The sequence below is a fragment of the Apostichopus japonicus genome, chromosome 6 (assembly GCF_037975245.1).
Source record: "Apostichopus japonicus isolate 1M-3 chromosome 6, ASM3797524v1, whole genome shotgun sequence".
NCBI classification, from domain to species: domain Eukaryota; kingdom Metazoa; phylum Echinodermata; class Holothuroidea; order Aspidochirotida; family Stichopodidae; genus Apostichopus; species Apostichopus japonicus.
The window spans coordinates 16,701,041-16,724,984 of record NC_092566.1 but is presented as its reverse complement, the minus strand read 5'-3'; the positions used below and the strand labels follow the sequence as shown (position 1 = coordinate 16,724,984).

Genomic DNA, 23,944 nt, shown 5'->3' with positions numbered 1-23,944 from the left:
ATGTTTAATATTCTTCCGTCTCTCTCTTCAGGAGATTGAGCAAGAATTAGAGTTGCAGAAGACACTGAAGACTGAGATGGAGATGGCCATGCAACTGATGGAGAAAGACATCCACGAGAAGCAGGACTCGGTCATATCTCTCCGAAAACAGCTGGAAGAGATTAAAAACATCAACTTGGGTCTCTACAGTAAAGTGCAGGTAAAAGCACAAGTCAGGACACCCACATTTCAACTTGAAAATCGGTAGTCAGGCTCTCTCTTAGACTTGTTTTTGATTTGCTTTTTAACCACCGTGTGAGACTGTTTATGTTGTGTTTTGCTTTTGCTTTTTTTCTCACAGAGCCTGTAAAATTTTATATTGCTATGATAGCAGAGCCAAACTGTCATAGCCACCAGCTGACAGATTTTAGTCGACAAAATTATAAAATATTAATAATTTGTTTGTCAAATGATTCATGACCACAAAAAGATGGATTACCGGATCAGATGTAATTTGATATTTTATTTATGACTTTTTTGCACCTATTTAAGGAGACAAGTTGTCTGCTTCATGCCATGCAGTGCTTTTATACGCCAAACTTGTACAACAAAACTTATTCAATTGAGACTTTTTTTTCCCTGTAAATTTATTGATGAGTTCTTCATTGTTTAGTTGTTGGATTGATTAAGAATCACTAGCTGTCATACTGAACACTAATAAGTTTCCTCACAATATTCCCCTCCACATATACCCTCTAGCCCATTTCATTCATAGCACTGTCCAGGGATCAAATGAGATAGTCCTGATATCTTGTTTCATATATTTATGATTTTACATAGCACAGAATACAAACAAATACAAAAGAGGAAGGTTTTTCTTTTTCTTTGAACGATGTGTATTTAGTTATTTGTTTGCTTTGTATTGCTCTATGATACCAGATAATACAATAATTTCCCCACAGTCCATCCTCGACTTAAAGTTAAGAAGCTCTGATACATTAATTCCAACTCAAGATCCACTCAGAACACTGCGCAAAAGCACTCATTTGTGTAATATAGATTCCTTTCATCTCCATACCTAGGCCTGGGATGCTGTTTAATTGGGTTCATTCATAGTGAAATGGATGTAGAAGTCTCTTGGGACAAAGAATATATATCATTTCTGCTAGAAGGGATCTTATTTGATAAACTGCCTTCTGTCTCATTGTGATACAGGGATCAATAATTTCCTGCTCACGCATGTAGAAGAAAATTACCGCAAGCAGGGAATATATTTAGTGTTTTCAGTTTTGTATGACATCACTGAGCTTTCAATGTCTGTTTGGCATCATAAAATGTTGAAGAATCACTACTGCTCTGAGCAGCCTGCCCAGCGTCCTACTTTTGTGCGAGCATCTGGTGCAAATCAGTTGTAACATTCCATGCGCAATATATCTAGGTTATTAGTATGGATAGGCAAGTTCCTGTAGCATATAAAGTCACACAAAGTAAACAAATTAATTTTTTTTTTTTCATAATTTGCTTCTTCCAATAAATACAGAGAAAAAGTTTCTAGGGTCAAAAATACTGAGGACCTAATCGAATTTATTTATTTATTTATTAACTTTTACTTTTGGTGACAAAATGTAGGGTATTTTTGGCTATATTTCTTTCTTTTTGGAATTTTGTTTTTGAGTAAAAAAATTGTTTGTTTAAACTGCTAAACTCAAAGTTGCTATATAAAAGAAATGAAAGCCATCTTGCTGTTTAACCTTAAAAAAGAAAAAAAAATGTGAATACAACTTTCAAATATTCAACAACAAAACAGCCTCCTCTGGTATTTTTACCTGTGCAAAATGTCCAGATTTCATCTTCATGCTGGTCCAAAATGATATGCAATGTGTTGATATAAAGCTGAGAGCATCTATATATATATATGGAAGGTGTCATAACTATGAATTTTAATCAATTTTATCATAATTACTCTGTTTTCCCCAGGCGACAGCTTCGACCATAGAACATAAAACTAATTTAGTATCCAAGCTGGAACAGAAGACCAACCAAATGGAAGAAACCATCTATAAATTGGAGGATAGGTGAGCAAAAAAAAAATTGTGCATTTCTTATTTTAAAATTCTATACATCAGGATATGGTAGATAAATATGTTTAACTGTAGTCTGTGTTTAAAGTGCATTCTCGGGTGAATTAATTTATGTGCGTTTTTGTACACTAACGTGTATGTCAGAATATGATATAATGCATGCATTCTCAGTAGTCTTTTTCCAAAGAGTCAAAGAAATCACATTTGTGTGTTCCAAGGAATAGTTTGTTGAGATAATATTCATACCAATTTAAATACTGTGTGCTTTATTACATTGATCTACATGTCCAGTATAACATCAAGCCTAGATCGTAACCTTTTCGCATTTCTATGATCAAGTTACCCAAGCTGGAAAAACAAAAACCCAAAATAACCTAGTTTACATTAATTGATGAATTTCAGCTATTTAAAGGGTCAATGCTCAAAGTTAAAAAGCGTTGTAAAAATTCCACCTGAACTGATAGCAAAGTGTTTTTATGCTTTACAACAAAATCCAAATTTATTGTGTGCCTAAATTCATCTTTAAAATCTTATAAAAAAAATAATATTTCAATGACCTTGAAAAAAATCAATTTGCAAGAATGCAATTTTTAAATTTATGTGGAAACTGTCTGATCTACCATGTGATTATATCAATTTGAGTAAAATTTACAGGAAGGGGGGGGGGGGGGCAAAATCATCAACAATGAATAGAATTATTCATAACTTGTTAATTAGAATATATCTGTGAAAAAATAATCTAGGTTGGGTCGGTGACTTCTGCTGCACCAAACTGAATTTTTTTGCTTCATCTTATTTTTCAGTCAAACTTTGTTGATTTTGGTTAAATTGCCAGATATTGAACAAGGAGAAATGTTAGCAGCTGCTTGAATCAGCTAAACAAGTTCCCAAATCATGGTTCTTTATTAACACTGTAAAAATAATAAAAATAACAGAACTGCGATCCTTGTGTAAATACTGTGGGCGGTTATATGGATCTCCAGCAGCTTGGATCGGTTAATACCTCGGCAGAATTCTGTCCATCTGTTCCCAATAACGGCGGATGTGCCAATTTTTTTTAATTATTGTAACTGTGTCATCTCAGAGATAGTATGCTTGCTGTCGAACATTAGCTAACCCAGTTTAAGAGAGATGAGTAGTACATGATATCACAAGAGGACACTCGCCCCATCAATACTTGATTAGAAAGACATCATATGCCTCTCGTTTTAACCCAGTGTTATGTGTCACTGGAGAGATCAAAGTCATGCTGGGAATTTAGGGCACTAAAGGGACGTTTTTCAAGTATTAACGGTAGAAAGAATCTGGACTAATGAATCTACTCAACATTTAGGATCGTGTGCACATGTTCTGATATGTAGCTCTGTAAACTTATGCAATGTGTGGTCATGTAAAAACTAGATACGTAATAATATTTTAATAACATTAAAATATGTGACATTTTTTATCCCTCCCAAGTCGTGAAATGAGTTTTTCACACTGCTCTATGTAATTGATATTAAAGTCGTACACATTTTGTTATATTGTTGTATGTCCATAGCTGTGTGTGGCACCCTTGAGCCCCCCCCCAACCCAACACCCCCCCAAAAGATATCAGTATTTTAATGTGTCATCGTGTAGCAATATGTTGTACATGTATTAGTGTCGATCACAATTGGATACTTAATATTATCATTGGTGCAACTATAAATCTGGGACAAATATAAGTTCCAAATCTAGCAAAATATAGTTCGTCCATCCCATATCGCCTGTGTCATCTAGCATATAAAATGGAAACAGTGGTTGCCTTTAGCATATAAAGTGGAAACAGTGGTTGCCTTAGTAACATGCACCAATGATTTACATTTACCTGAGGTAGATCATTATGATATCACAGATTTTCATCTACCATTTAGTATAATTGTACATATAATGATATATATATGTATACATAACATCATACCCAAATGCTTATAGCATAAATGGTTCTTTTAAAGGGTCTCTGAGTTTTGCTCTGTGGTAGAGCAACACAAAGATAGATACAAAGATAGATAGATAGATAGACAGACAGACAGACAGACAAACAGACAGACCGACAGACCGACAGACCGACAGACACTTAGCATGGCGAACTTTCAGGCTCTGTGGTCAAACACTTGGTAATTTATTACGTTGCAATTTCTTTGAACGGAAGGGGGGGAGGTGGATATTGCTACAGATTTAAAGGGGTTAGGTACTACCAATCTATCAGTTTTTCTAGTCTTGGAGTAACAGGGAATGGATCTTTTACACAATACTACATAGCACTATATATACTCCTTAATGTCAATTATTTGCAGTGTTTCTTCTTTAAATGTGATGTATCCTTCATATTTTATGTCTCATACAGCATGAATATTTTGATGTCTATCCAGATCACCGTTTTTTTTTTGCTTTTTTTCAATCCTTATTCATTTTATTTTTCTTGTCTCTCCTTCCACGTTGTATTGCCTGCCTGGTGTCCCATGTGATAATCTCCTCTAAACTGTGATTGGTTGGTTATTGTAGACTTAAAAGATGCAACTCTGACAAAGTAGCTGCTGAAGAAACAGCAAGAAAACTCGGCCAAGCCTTGGCTGACAAGGATTCAAAATGGTGGGAAAACCCTTCCTCTATGTTTGCATGTCTTTAACGTTTTATTCTTACTTTTCTCTCTTTTAAAGCTGCAATTTGCATTGGCTTTTGCCACATATGTTGTCCCAACATGCAGATTGGATAAAAGGAATAAAATTTCGCACCAAGAAAGGGCATTATACATTTGTATGATAGTCTAAAGAAATTTGCATCACGAGTGATGCACTTAGGCAAAACATTGTACGATTTGCCAATTGATAAAAAACGTACAGTGAATTTGTGGGACACAGAATTTTCTTTATTGAATTAAGTTGGTTAATAGCTCAAGAGAAGTTTATTTAGTGATATCTGCATACTGTATGGCCCTTTCATTAACTTGAGGAGTAACCATGCAGTAATGTGTAAGCATTACACAAACTATCAGACGAGCCACAATATCAAAATACAATGCAAAATGCAGCTTTGACATTTTAATTATATATTGTTGTTTTTATTATTTGTACATGTAATTAATTGTGCTTTATTGCATGCTCTTGTATTTCTTCTGAGTGATTTCAGGTATGTCATCTTAGAAAAAGAAAGCTTTTTTTCATAAACTGATAGTCCAACAAAAAAAAAACCAGAAGATATTAATATTATTCTAATCATGAGATTTTACAGTTTGTCCATCTTGAATAACATTTTGATCTCTGAAATTAGTCCACATATACATGTGTTTGATGGGCTAAATAATATCCAAAATGAACAGCAAATAGATGATCAGTGTATAGAATCCTCTCTCTTTTACCTGAAAGTAAATGATGTTATGTGCAATAGTTTTTTTTACACCAAGACCTTCTTTTCCATCACAATAAGTAATGAACACTTTGTGTGACCGTACAATGCTTTACATCATATGTGCTTAGGCCTTACCAGACTTGAGTAGCTATGAAACTAATGATATGTGCTAATTAGTACTAATGAGTGTTAATTACCTAAAAGTGGTGGAGTCACATGACAGTCAGAGGGGGAGTTAGGAAATCACCACTTTCTTTTTAGTTTTATTGGATAAACAAAAGTTAACAGCATAGCACAGTAGTAACATGGTGCAATAATGTGATTGATGAACAGTCAAGTGTCTTTACATGTGATGAGTCCAACACTAGTTGGCTATGTAAAGCCTGTTGCCCACTGGTTGCTATGTAAAGCCTATTGCCCACTGGTTGCTACGTGAAGCCTGTTGCCCACTGGTTGCTATGTTAAGCCTGTTACCCACTACCCCGACTGAAGGCAGTCCATGTCAACTGGACCATCCTAACCCTGTTCGGATAGTTGTAAGAATCGGACCCAAGCACATTGACCTACTGATTAGCACACACATGACCGGTCGCTGTTGGCCGGCAGTGCTCGATTAGGTCACTTGCACAATTATTTCCCCCGCGATGGGTTAGGTTCGTTCATACTACAGTATGGGGTTTCAGTCGTGAACCCAACCGCAGCAGTAACTGCCAGTAGGAAACGCTACATGTTGAGTTTTCCTGACCGAAGCCATCGCGACCTAAAACTGGCAAAACAGTGGTAGTCTCGAGCACATTCACACTTCCTGACCATCCATGATCTTCCATGTAACAACCTTCAAGTTGAGTCGGGTCGTGGTTAGTCGGGTGAGGGGGCGAACGCCACCCCCTCCCCCCCCCCCGAGCATATTTTTTGTATTTTTTTATGATACCGCTAGTAATTTCAAAATAGAAAATGCTTAGATGAAACTTACAAGGCCTGGAAAGTGCAATTTCCAGCGATCAGGGAGGCTGTTTCGGCCAAATTTTTGCTTCACGCAATCTCATGGTGGTGCTACGCTTAGGTAGTTTGCCTACAAGCTTTGTCCCTCCCTTGGCAAATTCCTTTCTTCACGCCTGCATGTCACTAAATTATAATAATGAGACCGAGATGGAAAGTCTCTTGCACTTTCATTCTCTGCCCTTCTTCTCCAACAGTTCGGCCTTACAAGCGGATCTGAAGATAGAGAGCGAGTGGAAGGCTTCTCTGCGGGCGGACCTGGACAGGGAGAAAGAACTGGTGGAGAAGTTACAGGACGATGTCAGGGAGATGGAGAAGCTTAAGAAGGAGATTGTAGAACTCTCCGAGCAGCACCGACAGCTGAGGAAGACTTGTGAGGAGCAGGAAGAGACCTTAGCAGACATGGGATCAAAACTCAGCGAGTGAGTCTAGTACTAGATGAATAGTTTATTGATCCTAGAAAAATAGTCTCCTTCAGAGGCAGACAGATGTCTCTTAAGTAAGAAGAGATTCTATAAGGATGTCAACATCCTAACGGCCTCTGGTAAAACTGTTATAAATATTAGGACATCGGAATGTAATTTTAGACCTGCCTGCCGCATGTAAAAGCTCCCGTCAAAAACAGTAATTATTTACAAGATTTTTTGTTATTTACTCCCCCCCCCCCACCAAACTCCCAACTGAAGTTGTCCCAAACGGTCAAACATCAGTAAAAGGCTGTTGTAACGCATTTACGACGTAAATTTTACAGAGTCAAAAATTAGCTGTCAATAAATGCAAAGAAAATCTACAAGTAAACACGAATGTGTTCTTACCGTTTTTGTGACCATTTCAAATCATTTAAAGTCATTTTCATACAAGTTGTCCAACAGAAGATGGATGTCAAGTTAAGGGAGATCCCTAAGTATTTGCAAATCTATAATTAACAACTTTACAAACATTAGAAGTTTAGGTTGTGATTAGTTCAATGGAGTGTATAACATTGTGTTATATGTTATCTTAACCATTTATTCATTTTAATTAGCCATTTGAAGCATGCAGCCCTTTCAATGTCTTTGCCGTAATTAACAGTCGGAGATGTTTTGAAGTTTTCACTTATATTGTAATGTCTTAAGTGAACCAAGATTGACTCTCCGTGAGCAGCTCGAAAATGTTGATAAAATAAACGCTTTTTACTTTGATGATTCTTCAATTGAAGAGTCCCACAACGTGGACTTCCCGGGAGGCCAAAGATGTTGAAGTTGAATTTATATAATAGGGCACTAATGAGTGTTTTGATGTTTTTCATCTTCCAGCAAAGTGCTTAGCCTGGAAGGAATGCGCGAGACTGTTCAGCAGGCTGAGACTCGAGTTTGGGCAGACGATGAACGTGTCAAGGATTGCACAAAGTGCAAGAAGGCGTTCTCTGTTGCCAGACGAAAGGTAAGGATCATTCACAAACGGGGGCTGAAAAGTGAGATTAAGACCCAAGAGAAGGTGGTCACTCACACCCCAACACGCGTTTTGTAAGTGCAAAATACATAACGTGCTATAGGATGTGCTCATCACAGGCAACGTTGAGGGATGCTTCAATTTTGTGTTACCTGAGCCGATTGCGGGGGGGGGGGAGGGGGCAGCAGGGGTTGCAAGCATCATTATTGGGTTTCAAGTTCTCCGGGGCACCTTAACCTTGTACCACCACTGACCATGTTTGGAATACCGAAGAGGCTCATATCGTGGAATGCAAGGCTGGTACAGAAAAAGTGAATGTATCAAAAGCTGCTGTTTATACTGACTTGATGAATGTATAAAATAACGTCATCATTACATATTTTAACATCATCATCATCAATGTATATTCTTACATCATCATGGTAGATTTTTACATCATCTTATATTTGAAAATCATCATCATCATCATCATCATCATCATCATCATCATCATCATCATCATCATCATCATCATCATCATCATCATCATCATCATCATCATCATCATCATCATCATCATCATCATCATCATCATCATCATCATCATCATCATCATCATCATCATCATCATCATCATCATCATCATCATCATCATCATCATCATCATCATCATCATCATCATCATCATCATCATCATCACCATCACCATCACCATCACCATCACCATCACCATCACCATCACCACCACCACCACCACCAACACCACCACCATCACCAACACCACCACCAACACCACCAACACCACCAACAACACCAACACCACTAACACCACCAACACCAACATATATATACACATATTGCAGTATGTAAGTATGTATCTGCTGTAGTCCTACATGTACTGAGGCTCTCTCTATTTTGTCGGTTCTATCTTTCAGCATCATTGCCGTAGTTGTGGTGGTATCTTCTGCTACCAGTGCTCGGAGAACACCATGCCCCTGCCATCTTTTGCCAAACCTGTCAGAGTTTGCGACATCTGCTTCAGTGACTTCAATTCTCGTAACAGTAGCGCTTAAGTATTGCGTGTAACATATTGCATAAACGTTGCTTCGATTTTAGGTTACTTTTTAAGCACTACTAGCTGCGTGTGCTAGGTGAAATGTCCATCTCCGCTTCACAATTTCATGGAAACTTAATTATATTTTTGAATTTTTAGCTAGTGTCGTCTACCAAATAAAGTGTGAGTTTTGAATTGAGTTTTTGGAGTCCTGAGACCTTGACTCGCTGGATTGAACTTGTGATACAACTAAAGTTTGTTTGGTTGCGGGTATACCTTGCAATACTAGTGTGGGTAAGTGTGATAGGGCTGGGAATACTGACAAGGCATTTGTCACAGCAGTGTACATTTGTATTGAAAGTTGACTATACATGGAATTGTCATAATGTGAAAGTTTCAAACAGCCAGTTTCACTTTGATAAAGCGAGATTTTGCAGATGATAAATCTATCACATTATTTGTAAGTTCGTTCGATCTCATAGATTCTGTCTTTTCATCTCATAGAGTCCGTATTTTGATCTCATAAAGTCTGTCTTTTGATCTCATAAAGTCTGTCTTTTGATCTCATAAAGTACGTTTTTTGATCTCATGGAGTATGTCTTTTGATCTCATAGAATTTGTCTATTGATCTCATAAAGTCCGTCTTTTGATCTCATAGAGTCTGTCTTTTGATCTCATAGAATCTGTCTTTTGATCTCATAGAGTCCGTCTTTTGATCTCCTAGAGTCCGTCTTTTGATCTCATAGAGACTGTATCTGATCTCATAGAATCTGTCTTTTGATGTCATAGCATCTGTATTTTGATCTCATAGAGTCTGTCTTTTTGATCTCATAATGTCTGTCTTTTTGATCTCATAGAATCTGTGATTTGATAACTTTCCAGTCTCACATTTGATATGACATTTTATTTTTATGATGCAACTTGGGTTTTTCAAGTTGCAGATACAATGTGCAATAGAGTTGAGTTAGCATTTGATGCAGATGCCTGGAATGACTCTCTTCATAGGTCACATTATTCAGTGGTATTTTAAATTTGATTTTGAAGGTTGAAAAGTAGCAGTGTTCTTTATTGTGAAACAGAAAAGGCATAGTACTGACTATACGTCATTCACACTATACTATCAGTTCAATTGAGCTCAATGGAGTCTGTATGTTGATAAATGCCGAGTCACACTTAAAGGCTTTGAAGACTCGCCCCAAACAGCGTGCCGCCATCTTTAAAAAGTTAACTTTCCGTTGCTCGCAAGTGAAGTTTTTCTCTTGTCGCTACAAAATGCAGACAGTAATGAAACGTGATACCTTGTTATCTTTAGCTGGACCTGAGATGTCCATCGCTCTATCGTTTGTACACTTTGCTGTGGGTATTGACTGCAGCTGTATGTACTGACGGTACACTAGTGTCTAATTACCGACGGTAGCAAGCTGTGTGTATTTTCTGGGATCGATGGTGGTGTCTAACACTTCTGTTACACCTCATTCAAAAACTAGGTCAAATTACAGGCATTAGAGGTTTCTTTTTGTGCGAGTCTTCACACCCTTTAATGGATTTCATGTACGCTTATGTCAAAAATGGAACTTGCAGTAGCATTGACTAATGACTAAGCATGACACAGATATATGGACTTATGGTACTGTCTTGTTACCTTGTTCAGTTGTATTGAAGGTTGGCTCGTTGCCTTTGTAGTAATATGGCGGATAATAGATGGCAGTATTTCAGTTTTGTACCGGTATGCGGATCGATAGATACATCTGCACTGATGTATGTAGTTGTATCAACAAGTTGGCTTGTGTGATTTGAATTGTATTCTTAACAGTGACAGAACTTGGAAAAGTGACGGTATTTTTTATAGTGTGTTACAAGTATACTGACTGCATGATGGGGCTTCGCTGACTGTATTCACTTGTATGGAAGGCTGTGTTGTGTTTATCTATGTCACGAATGTGGCCAGCACTTTACAAGGACATGAACAAATCACTTCATATTACTGCGTCATAATAGTGTCTTCTCATTGCATATTGAAAGCTTAACAGACATATGACCTGGTTCCATATCCAGACAAGAAATACAGGAAATACTTCTTTTCTAGGTTTTGAAAATTATTGGATTTTGGATGAAAAGGAAAGAAAAATCCTCATTTGAACACGTCTTCTTAATATAGGATATGATTTATGCATAAGCAAGGATATTTGGAGAAAATGTGAGAACAAGAAATAAGAGAATAAATCAAACTGTGGTGTTAAATTTATGGTTACATCATGTCATGTGTGGTGTTCACTGCTCTTTGAATGTCGAAAATATAAACGAAAAAGGGGTTAGAATACATTCTGCAAGAGTTGTACAACAGTTAGGCTACCTATCCTAACATTAATTCATCATTAGCATGTAGGCTTTATGATAAACCATAAGATGTGTTTTGGTCTTGAAAAAGTATGTAAATATCGTTTGCTTTTAAAAGCATGCAAACCCATGAGGTACTGTAGGTATGTAAGTATGCTGAGTTGAGTTTAGGCTAAGTGTTACATATTCATCATGGTCTAGTCCTATGGGTTTATTTACGGATATTATTGGGCTTATGTTAAATGCATGTGATGGGACAAAATCATGAATATCTATAGCCACATCAATTTATTACCATCGACAAAAACATTGATTTGATTTTCAAATTGATAATTTTCGTTTTATTTATTAAAAAATAGCGAAAAACTCTCATTTATTTCATGAAGCCAACCAACGTGAAATGAAAGTTAACAAGCAGATTCCACATGCATGTATGTTGGCTGCTTGGCATCGTAAAACACGGCCGTATCTGTAAGACATTTAATCTCGCAATATTCGCACGGTCCAATTTTTGTCCATCATTTTCAAAAAGTAATAACTAATACCACTGATTCACTTTGTTACTCTCTCTTCTTATCCCATGACTCACATGATTGTGAAATGATTCACAGTTTCCTTACGTTATTCTTCCCCCCCCCAAAAAAAAATTCACCTTTCTCGATATCATATATATACATATCCATTCGATCAAATTATTGTATCTAATTATGAAGAAAGTACAATTCCATTCATAGTGTGCACATTCCTTGAAATAAGTTTTTTTAAATTTTAATAACAGTGAGTGCATTTCTTTCCGTTTTTACAGTGTACATGCCATATATGGGCTTATCTTTGAGGTTTATTACATGAAACCATAGGCGTAGGAGCCCAATTTGTTTTGGGGGGCTGTAACGAGTTGCCCAAAAAATATAACCAAACTTTTTCGCTCGCTCCGCACACGTTCAACATCTTAATGTATACTGTGGGATGCTAATGTAAACAAAGAAATGTCTTATGTAGATTGAGAAAAAGCAAGGAGGGCCAATTATGTCAAAACTATCTTTTACATTAGTAATGGCGAATTATTCGGGCAAGCTTACAACTTCATTTTAATTACCAATGAGAATTATTTTTTAAACTATTCATTTCCTTTAGCTACATCATTTTAATTTATTTTTCTTTCAGTAGGTGCTGAAAAATTATCAGCATATTGCCCGAATTTTCATAAAAATATTTGGTTGGGGGCTGGAGCCCACCCCCGCCTCCTACGCCTATGCATGAAACATCCATCTTTGACACTTCTTGTTCTCTGTTACAGTGTTTATAACATCCTTAACAAGTTCCTGAAGCCTTCAACCTCTGTATTCTTTTATATTTCTACAGTAATACGTTTTTAACCAATCCTAGGCATCACCATGTCCCAAATGTTACTAACTATTTGTAGTGGGTAGAAGTTGGTTCTTGGTTAAGAATGCTATCTGTCACAGTGTCCCAAATGTTGCTAAATAATTAGAGTGGGTAGTAGTTCGTTCTTGGTTAAGGAAAGGTATCTGTCACTGTGTCCCAAATGTTGCTAAATATTTTTAGTGTATAGGATTTGGTCTTTGGTTGAAGGAATGGTATCTGTCACAGTGTCCCAAATGTTGCTAAATAATTACAGTGGGTAGTAGTTGGTTCATGATTATGGAAAGGAATTTGTAACAGTGTCACAGTTGTTGCTAATAATTAGAGTGGGTAGAAGTTGGTTCTTGATTAAGGAATGGTATCTGTCACAGTGTCCCAAATATTGCTAATAATTAAAGGGGGTAGTAGTTGGTTCTTGGTTAAGGAATGGTATCTGTCACTGTGTCCCAAATGTTGCTAAATATTTTTAGTGTATAGGATTTGGTCTTTAGTTGAAGGTATGGTATCTGTCAAATGTTGCCAAATAATTGAAGTGGTTAGTCTTTGGTCTTTTAATCGAAGGAAACTAGGGTATCTGAAGCACCAGTCTTGAAAATTGGATTAAACTTGGTGAATTTCTGTAGTTACGAAGAAAGAAAATAATATTGTGGCTGCCAATCTTTCCTTGACAGACACACTTTTGTGTAATGTATTTTGAGAAGATATGGCTTAATGTTCATGTAACTCTTAAAACTTTAATGATGTGCAGACTACAAAATGTTTTCAGAAGTTGAGTGATGTCCAAAATAAAGTCACTAAGTTTTGACAGCTCAAAAACTGTGCAATATATGACTTCAAACTATTAGGGAATATTTCAAAGCTTTTTGAGGATACAAATTCTTTTCATAAAATTTTAGCATGGTCATAATTTTTTCTTTCTATTTTTCTTCCCGGATGTAGGTTTCTTAACGTTATCTATGATGTACAAAACTAAAAATCCATTTTTTTCAAGTTCAAAACTTAATTACCTCCCTCTTTGTGCAAGGTATGATTGTTGGAGAAAAATTGCCCCAATGAAATATGAGATATGGTTTTAGTAACCTTGTAATCATGAAATGATTTTTTTTCTCAAAAAGTTCATTACTGGTAGAGGAATACACCACATTGTAAATTTATCTAATGAAATTATTATTTATTTTTTGAAAAGATGTCAGGTTCTTAAAAGTCATTGCTAATTGATGTATGATTGGCTAGTATCTAGCTCAAGACTGTTATATGACAAGCTCTGATAAAAGAACGGGGGGTGGGGGGCATGACATGTACCGAAAGTGCAAGTGGAGAGAAAAATTGATGGACCAGCTATGGACAAACAAAAAAAATCTTCTAGAATACAATGTCTTCTCCTCTTTGTTTTTCTTGCCCATCGTACCTGAGAATAAATGAGCTTGAGTAAATATGGAAGGTAGCTAATATATATGAGTTATTGAAATGGCAGCAAGAGCATTCAAAGGGTTATTACCACCTTTGCACCCCTCCCCCTCCCCGCATTGTTCATCCCTCCCCACCACAGTGCCCTTTATTCTCATTTTAACTTCAGCTTAACTAGGATCAACTCTTTAATTTACTCCTGTACTAGAATGTATTGTACGTGCAACATTTTGTTTACATTTATCATGATGCCACCTTATTAACTTGCCATGATTGATAGCACAAACCCTCAGTTACAACCTAAGGAATAATCTGTCTCTGTTTTTGTTTTTATTAAATTGATATGATTCTGTCTCAGAAAGGTTAAAATTATCCTCTCTTTTTGATTAAGAAAAGTAATAGTTGTACTCAATGTTTAGTGTTTCATATGCAAACTTTGATCCATCTATTTTAAAAAATGTTTTCTTCTTTGCCTAAAACAGTATCTGTAAAAAAATTCTATTCTTTGAAAGATAATAAAAGCTATTGAATAAATATGAAATTCTCATTTAAAAAAAAAACATCTCGTACTTATTTCTGTTCAATTTTGTTAAGAATGATATATTTTAGTGTTACTGATAACGTCATGCGTGAACCGTAGCAAAGCGCTAATCATCTGCGCTTACCCAAAGTAAACGTGTTGGCGAAACCTTGGAAAGATGGTAACTTCTTAGACTACACATTCAATCTTGCCAGGGTTAATAAAGAAATAAGTTGTTACAGTCTCGATGTAAGGGTACACCAGGACTTGAGATTGGATCAAGTTCTTTAGATTGTATGCGCAGGCTTTATCTTGTGTGAATTTTCATAAAACGACTTCTATTTAAAGTAATTGCACAAGAGAAGTAACATCAACTATCCGTTGTTTTTTCGAAAGGGATATGGTTTTGCGATCACGTGGTCTTACAGAACACTTAGGTTCAAGTGCATGTGAGAATTAGTAAATATAGCTTATTCTGAAGTGCTACCAATTTTACCAGCCTGCTTAATTAACCCCTTACCTCCATCAGCAGCATATCAAACCAAAAATCCTGGCCGGTTTCTCCCGAGCTGGTGGTTCTATATCATATAACGAATTTGTCAAAGTTATGGTTAAACCAAAAATCAGCACACACGAAAATAGTTTCTTCGTTGATTCATCCAGTATTCTCAAAGTCTTTGCCTCGAAAACGCTATCCACGGAAAATTTTGACAACGATTTAGATCTTGTGCAAAGTGTTGTCCTACAATGAGGTCGACGGTCGGTAAACGGTGAGGAGCGACCTGAAATGTGAATCTCGAAATATTTTCTGTAAGTCGTGGGAAGTTTTGATGTGTCAAGAAATATATCAATGCAATTTATGGAACTTGCCGTCGGAAATTGAGTTATTTTGTTAATATCAAGTACATAGTCCAAGCTAGCTTTCTTGCTTTGTGGGCATCAATTCTGAGGGTTGGGATTCAGATGGTTCGCGCCGGCACAGTACTGATGGAAGCTTCTGGGTCGAGGACCTAAAGCTTTTAAAACCCTTGGCCTAGGATTACAACAAATTCATACAACAGATGTAACATATGCTATAACCCTTTTTGCATATTACAATCGGGAAATTTCATTGTGCAATCACTGTGGTAAGTTTAATTTAGTTAACTTGCGTGAGAAAGGAAACTTTCCACAAAGACGTTAGTTCGTGTTAACACATTTACCCACAATAACATGCATGAATAACACTGGCAGATAATTTCGCATTGCTCCACAGCGCCCTCTAAATCACAGAAGAGCATTTATTTAGCCCGGCAAATGGAATTTGAAAATCGAAAATCTTTAAAATATGAGATTCGAAACAGTAACTTCCGTAGTCCTGTTATCAGGTTGAGGCAAAAAGAGATACTTTTTAAGAAAAGTCACCCAGGAAAGAACCTGGGTACGAAAAACCAAACAACAAAACGACTGATCCGCTCTCAACCCCAGTCCCCTTGCATCGAGACTGTGACTGTGTGATCATCGTCAGGTGTGTATCACGAATCCCCAAACAGGGGGGTGTGTGTCCCCTCCTTCGCCTCCAGAGTACCATATAGTGAATTCAGGTACATTGTCGTTCATCTGTTGTCATTTGTATTGTAATTAAACCCATCCATTCATATTCTGTCTCTCACTAATCCCTTTCATTCGCATTCATCTCTTTATTCAACAGTAAGTAAGTTTAAGGCATGTCACTAACCCTCATCTAACTCTCATCTCATTTTACTAACAATTCATAACATTTAATCTCCATTCACCTCCATTCATCCGCGACCCTACCACACAGCTGTTCCTTTTATATATATTGTTTAATTCCTAGACGGCTAGGACAATGTCAGCTTGGTTTAAGTTGACTTAAGTTTAGAGTTGTCCTGGCCACCTGGGTGTGCATGAGGAACTGGTGTATTCTAAGGTCTGCTTCATTATGTAAGTTGAATTTACTGGCCCTTTTTTTTTTGTTGTCATTTACGTTCATTCCGAAAAGTAGAAGCTCATTTTGATTTGAATTTGGTTTTTGAACAAATATGTTGACTACGATCTCGTGTAGTATCGCTTCTCTTTCTAAAGGGCTCGTAATACAATTTATATATTTTAATACGATGATCACAGTCTTGTCGTAAAAAAAGGTATCATATTAGCAAAGAGCTTTAAATCATCATTTGTATTTATTTTGTGTTACCTTTGTTGAACCCTGGTGGGGGTACCTCGTTACAATTACCAGAAAGTAGCAATTTCAGCGCAAAATACAGTTATCAAACAATTTATTGTAGATTGCATGCACCGTGCAAAATCATGAATTTTCCATTGGTTTAAAGCCTGAATTGCGCCACTGGTTTCACGATTACATCCCTGGATACTATTGCGGTTGTGACAACTGCACTTCGGAAACTTTAAACTTTTCTTAGTTTTATGGGGAAGGGGAGGGGGGGGGGGTGTTTATCATAAAGAGACAATTTTGTACATCACAAAATGTGCTATTACTTAACAAGATATCTAGTTATCGACATAAGCCGTAATCAACTTTTGGTTGGAACATTTTCTTCTATATAAGACCAAGACTGTCAATGAACTGTGTCAGGAAATGGAAATAAGGGGGGTGGGAAGGGAGAGGAGGTTGGTTGCTGTAATAGCTTTGAATATTAACCAATATCACGCACAGCTCATGTGCATGAAACAAGTTCACTTGCATTTACAGAATTAATAAACAAATTGGTTAGTTGCCACATTCCATATATAGAAATAATGAGCAGGAAATCTTGCTCGTAACAAAAACAGTTACCCACTATACAATCCTAGCCCCCTTCCTCACCTCTCCTCCTCTCTCACCTCCTCCCCACAGTACAAAAAACTTTGAACAGATCAGTTTTCGAACTCTTCGACTAATTTATAATCCTCATCATAAGGAATGTATAAAGCCTATTTTGATTAATTCGGTCTGTAATGACTACGAGAAGAGTTAATGGAAACTGGACCGGCCAGAGAATAAAGAATATTTTGTCATACCGTATATCGATCTAAAGAATAATTTCAGTTATAAACTTATAACGTTTCGATTATTCACCAACAAACACACCGATTTGACGGTACATATACTTATTAGTTTAGCTTCTTTTTAACAAAACGAACTATGTAAGACATATATTTGTCTTTGTAATTTCAATGGGTAAAGGTTCCCGATGCCTCCTGACTGTTCTATTCAGGGCCAACACAGTGCCAGAAGTAATGGCGGGTCCACATGGGCCGTGGCCCCGAGCCCTGACATATTTCAAATCGTTTCCGTCTCAGCGTTATCTATGAGTAGGATAGTGTTTGGAATCACTATTTATGTTGCCATAGGTTAAAGGTTATCAGTATTTTGTCTAGCATATATTAGAAAATCAAATATAGGCCACCCATGATCAATTATTTTATTGCAACACTCATTGTTATTATCCGCACCGAGATATTTGATCGTCTCTGTTAACAATCTTCAATTTCTGGGAACGAATTTGAGGCCCGTAACCTCCCAGAGAGTTTTTTGTTGTTGTTGTTGTTGTTGAATACTTCTAGCAGATTTAGAGTGCTCAAATATGGGAGCAAAGACAGATGACCTTTATATATCGCGCTCGTTTGTTCCTTGTAAAGCGGTCGCTTCAATCTGTTCTGTTCATCGATCTCAATTGTAAGACTATAATTTTGCCATATTTCCTGATTAAGTGTATAATCTGTTTCGTGTTACAACATCAATTACAAACGTAATCGTTTCTAAGGGACTGCATGATATAACAACAGTTTAACAGGAACAGCGATAGTATAAGTTAACAGTGTGAACCCGTGTCTTTGCAATCTCGACGTTAGTTTCAAACCTTTTTTTTTTCCTGCGTGGAAAACCAAAATTGGTTAACAAAATTAACAATTCAATCGATTAATTTGCCGTGACTATGAATCAAATACTACTTGCCAGTTTATTTGGCATAGTCCTCTGTTCTATCTCGTCCTTCGCGGATCCTATCCAAACTAAGGAAAACCAAGCTCTCGAATTTCCAGAAAATGACGCCGAAGATACAGATGAAGTTCTAAGGCGACTGAAGATGTTGAAAGTGAGTGTCCTTATGTCATTTTGTGATGCTTTTAAGTATAGTTGTTTATTGTTCCCTTTGAGAAGAGAGATATCTCTTATAGGCCTCTCTAATCTGTTTGATTATTTCCAAGACAGTGTATTAATTAATTACTTAATTAACTAATAAATGGACCGAAACATCGGTACGTTAAAAATGGTTACGAGTACTGTAGTTTACGTCACATAACTCATTTTATATGATTCAATGTTAACATGAAGAAAATCCTCGCTAAATGAAACATTACCTTATTTGAACAATTGTGCACGGGGTTTACGTAGCTACTTCATATTGATGACATTGCCGAGATGTACGGTGTTACTAAGTGATATCAATGTTATCAATGTTGACCAGGTTGTCATTGTTATTTAGTGCTACAATTGTTAACATTCTTATAAGTGTTATCAATCTCAAGTTTTCTTACAAGGCGCACTTGCTCTGACTGAAGCACACACACACCTGTAGCTATGATCATATCACAATGAGAGAAGTTACATTTCATAACTTCATTGGTTACAAGTTTTCTCAATACATTGTGCAAATGTCCCTTAATTCGCATATTTTTAATTAAGTTATACAACTCCTCAAGCTCCAATATTTTTCAACGTTTGAGAAATTTATGTATAATCTCACCTTTTGATAGGGCCGGCATGATGTTCAATTGCATTGTCTTGTAATACCAAAGTGACCTAATAAGCAGCAATAATTTGAATGTTTTCCTCCAACTTCATTTGATGAGGCCTCTTCGCCGTTTTTTAACTGTCCACCAATAAAATTTCCAATAACATAACCAAGACAAGAAGAGGCATAGCATTTATATCTTCAAAATGTTAAATATCCCCGTGACATATACTGGAAATATGCAGGTAGAACCAAAAAGACACATAGTATTATGATTACCATACCACGATACCACTCTAACAGTTCAATGACAACAAAACAACACCATTACAATATACTGATATATAATCAAATTTAATATTGCTACCACGACGTTTCCCAATATTATTCTATGAAAACTGTTTACTGTAAACTCAACTCTATTACACCAACCTCTCGTCATATCTACCCATCTTGTAGGTTTGCATACTAAAAGCATTTATCTCTCTAAACAGCTCGTAATAGGTTTTTTCAGCGGATTAAATTGTGCAAACACCGATCGGTAGAAACCATATTATTTGGAATGTTTCAACGTCTGTATAATACTACATTTTTACCACAACCTTTCATCTGCACAAAGGATGTTATTAGACATCAGTTTTGATATCTCGTTATTTTACTCATTTAGGACCATTATTCTGATCTCTTACGCCGTAGTGACGACACAAGGAAGATACTTGACGATATATCGAAACAAAGTCAACGCCGCAAGCGCAATGTCGACGAAAATCCCGATGGTAAGAGAATTATTTATTAATCATACAGTGTATGCATGCTATGGTTACTGCTTCATTCATTCATCATGCCATGCATTCATCCGTCCCGTCGGACATTCTTCCACCACGGGCGCTATCACCCATTTTGCACTAAAGGGTGGAGGTGGATTAAGATGTTAAGTAGTCCACTACATTATACGAAACAAACAGTTAAATCACAGAACACATCCTAGCTGCAATAATTATTTATTGTTCTTATCATTTATAGTAAGATGTTGTGACGAATCGAGAACAATGAGGATTCCAGGTAGAAGAGGGGCAGACGGCCACGTAGGAGAAAACGGAATCCCAGGAGAGCGGGGTCCTATGGGAGATCCCGGTCAAATGGGGCCCGCAGGAAGTCCTGGAGAGCCGGGCGAACATGGCATGCCAGGAGACAAAGGATCAACTGGACCTACTGGATCTCCGGGAGAAACTGGCTCTATGGGTAACACAGGCCTTCCTGGACCACGTGGAGTACCAGGTAAATATTTTAACGAGTGCCCTCTCCTCTCCTCTCCTCTCCTCTCCTCTCCTCTCCTCTCCTCTCCTCTTTTCTCCTCTCCTCTCCTCTCCTCTCCTCTCCTCTCCTCTCCTCTCCTCTCCTCTCCTCTCCTCTCCTCTCCTCTCCTCTCCTCTCCTCTCCTCTCCTCTCCTCTCCTCTCCTCTCCTCTCCTCTCCTCTCCTCTCCTCTCCTCTCCTCTCCTCTCCTCTCCTCTCCTCTCCTCTCCTCTCCTCTCCTCTCCTCTCCTCTCCTCTCCTCTCCTCTCCTCTCCTCTCCTCTCCTCTCCTCTCCTCTCCTCTCCTCTCCTCTCCTCTCCTCTCCTCTCCTCTCCTCTCCTCTCCTCTCCTCTCCTCTCCTCTCCTCTCCTCTCCTCTCCTCTCCTCTCCTCTCCTCTCCTCTCCTCTCCTCTCCTCTCCTCTCCTCTCCTCTCCTCTCCTCTCCTCTCCTCTCCTCTCCTCTCCTCTCCTCTCCTCTCCTCTCCTCTCCTCTCCTCTCCTCTCCTCTCCTCTCCTCTCCTCTCCTCTCCTCTCCTCTCCTCTCCTCTCCTCTCCTCTCCTCTCCTCTCCTCTCCTCTCCTCTCCTCTCCCCTCCTTAGCATACTAAGGTCTTCAAACCGAGAAAATATAAATCTAGGTTTATATACTCTCAGTTACAATATAGCATGATTTAGTGGTAAGATTGATACAAACATTTCATTTGAATAAAAGAAAATATCAAGAAAATGTTTCTGATAATTTTATCCAAAACGCAAGGTGTAATATGAATTTTCGATTTCTCCAAGGCATCAAGGGCGATCCCAGTAACGCCGGAACAGTGCACTCTACATATATTCGATGGGGACGAAAGGATTGTCGCGGAGATACAGATTTGGTTTATGAAGGTAAGAATGAATAGCTTCAAACATTGTCTTGCTATAATAAGGAAGGTTTTGTGTTAACAATGTTTGTGTGGTTTCTTTACACCCACCCACCCCAACCCCCCCCCCCACCAGCCAAATCTTCCCTATACCCAAGTTTACCCTTTCGCCCAGGCTATCATGCTGTTCCTTATACTTGTTCCTATATATTTGTTCCATATTAGTTGGTTTACAACTTTGCAACCCATTCTTACTCTTTGTCATGAAGGTATTGTAGTTTTCAACCATTGTCATGTTCATAAGGAACGTCTTGTGTTAAACAGTGTTTATGCTTTCCCACCCATGTTTACCCTCACACCCAGACGAACTTTCATTGCCATACCTTTGTTCCTAAATAGTTTGAAACGCATCGTTGTTTTATATTGTAATTAATCACATTATTCATCTCTTGCATAGTTCAAAGCCAATGTGTTAAGATATTTTCCAAATACAGACGGAGCAGGACTTTATGATTTTCATATCTATACTCAATAGTTCTCAAATACGCTGCTTCCTTTTCAATCCTACTTTTTTTCGCATAGGTTACGCTGCTGGAGCAGCCTACAATGAAAAGGGCGGCGGTGCGGACTATCTCTGTCTTCCTAAAGATCCACAATTCCTACATACTGTTCCCGGTACCACGTCAAGTTGGAGAGCTCGAATCCACGGAGCTGAATACGAAGTTAATAGCTTCGATCCCTTTAATGGTATGGACAACGGTGACGTTCCTTGTGCTGTATGCTTGGTTAACGGTCGCTCGTCCGTACTGATGCAACCTGCACGGTACACCTGCCCACACGGCTGGACCTACGAATACAGCGGCTATCTCATGGCGTCGCATCACGGGTACTATCGCACCAAATGGGTCTGCGTAGATGAAAATGCCCAGCTGACCACGCAAGAATCCCTAAGTAATTTGGATGGCGCGCTCTTTTACCCTGTGGTGTCCGAATGCCACAGCTCAGTGACTGGCCTACCCTGCACTGAATATGGTTCCAATAATGAACTTACGTGTTCTGTCTGCACCTCTTAAAAGTTTTGTGATGTCAAAATCAACCTTACAAGAAACCTTGTGAATCTTATTAATAGCACCTTATAGGTGACTGTGTATTTAGTTTCATCCGTGACGCTAAGTCAGTAAACTCTAGGACCGTTATGAACTGAATAAAGTATTAACACGTAGATGGTGACGTTCCTTGTGCTGTATACTTGGACAACGGGCCCTCTTCCGTTCTGATGCAACCTGTATGGCACACTCGTCTAAATAGCTGGACATTCTAGTATAGCGAATAGAACATTATAGGGATCAACCAGTTCGTCCGGCATTCTTGGCCTATATTCATGACTAATATATTCTCCATTAAGTTAATAAATTCCATACAGGACGTTATGCACTGAATAAAGTATTTACCATGTTCAGATAAACAATTTGTTGGAAATTTTTGTGGGGGAAAGTTGGATATCGCCAAATAAAAAGCTATCCCAAGGAAGATGTGGTTTATTACCTATTTTTGTTTTCAATTTCATTTTGTATGTTGTAACACTTAATGTGAAATCACGTGTTTGCGGAAAATTCAAATTTTTCTAATAATTAATAACTATCGCTACTAATCGTTGATTTGTCGAACAATATCCATAAGGGGATAATTAACGGTCTAGAGTGCGTTACTCACAGGATTAATGCACGATCGGGGGATAATGCAAGCGATGCACGAGGGCGGAGCACCAGTGCATCCAGCGATAGCATTAACACCCGAAGTGCATTAATCATGTGAGTCACGCACGCTAGACCGTTGATTAACCCCGTTGATTCATACACTACCATTTGTGTGGAGGAAAAATCATCAAACAAAACATTTTTTGTTACATATAACCAAAGATTTATTAAAGTGATGCCCCGTAATTTTACCGTGCGTTACTCACAGGATTAACCACGGTCAGCTGACATGAATGGACCAATAGGATTTAGGAATCTTTACTAAGTATGAATGAACATTGGTTAATTCTCCCTGACCTAGGTAAGTTTGCCAGAAATGTTGGGCAAACTTAAACAGCTTTACTGACTCTCATATTACCTTGAGGAAAGATTGCATCAATATGTTTTGCTTTGTAATGAATAAAAAAATTAAGACTTTTGCTACTCCAGTATAGTGTACACACTTTGATAGCAAATATAACTCCGATTGGATTAAATTGTAATTTTACAACAACAACGAAATAAAAAAAAATACCGAAGTCAATACTTGCATTGAAAAAAAAAAATGATATTTGACGTTTTAAGATCAATTGCAAATCCAAATTGGTATCTGTCCAATGTTATCATCTGAGAACCTGTTCAACCAATTCTTCCGGCACCATTTGGCCTTAATTAAAGACTAACATAAAATACTCAATCAAGCCAAATTAGTCAATCTCTGCTCATAACATAGATCAACGAGAGTGGTTATCAAATTACACCATGTGCATGGAATCAGT

General features: G+C 37.6%; 2 protein-coding genes across 4 annotated transcripts in view; both read left to right on the top strand.

Moving 5' to 3' along the window:
• The window catches only part of LOC139969123 (RUN and FYVE domain-containing protein 2-like), a 36,443-nt gene extending 21,864 nt beyond the window's left edge, over nt 1-14,579 (top strand). For 2 of the 3 annotated variants that reach the window (XM_071973931.1, XM_071973932.1), the window contains exons 9-14: nt 32-199; nt 1,957-2,054; nt 4,587-4,673; nt 6,626-6,850; nt 7,724-7,850; nt 8,774-14,579. In XM_071973931.1, the coding sequence (XP_071830032.1) occupies nt 32-199; nt 1,957-2,054; nt 4,587-4,673; nt 6,626-6,850; nt 7,724-7,850; nt 8,774-8,911 (843 nt within the window). In that variant the 3' untranslated portion in view covers nt 8,912-14,579. The remainder of the gene's footprint in view (nt 1-31; nt 200-1,956; nt 2,055-4,586; nt 4,674-6,625; nt 6,851-7,723; nt 7,851-8,773) is intronic. The other variant, XM_071973933.1, reaches the window with a different exon arrangement.
• Nucleotides 14,580-18,185: 3,606 nt separating this feature from the next.
• Nucleotides 18,186-22,959, top strand: LOC139969145 (uncharacterized). Its single transcript, XM_071973973.1, has 5 exons — nt 18,186-18,636; nt 19,943-20,051; nt 20,299-20,553; nt 21,356-21,454; nt 22,012-22,959. Exons 1-5 carry the CDS (start codon nt 18,478-18,480, stop codon nt 22,500-22,502), a joined length of 1,113 nt encoding a protein of 370 aa, XP_071830074.1. The 5' UTR covers nt 18,186-18,477; the 3' UTR covers nt 22,503-22,959.
• Nucleotides 22,960-23,944: the final 985 nt, after the last annotated feature.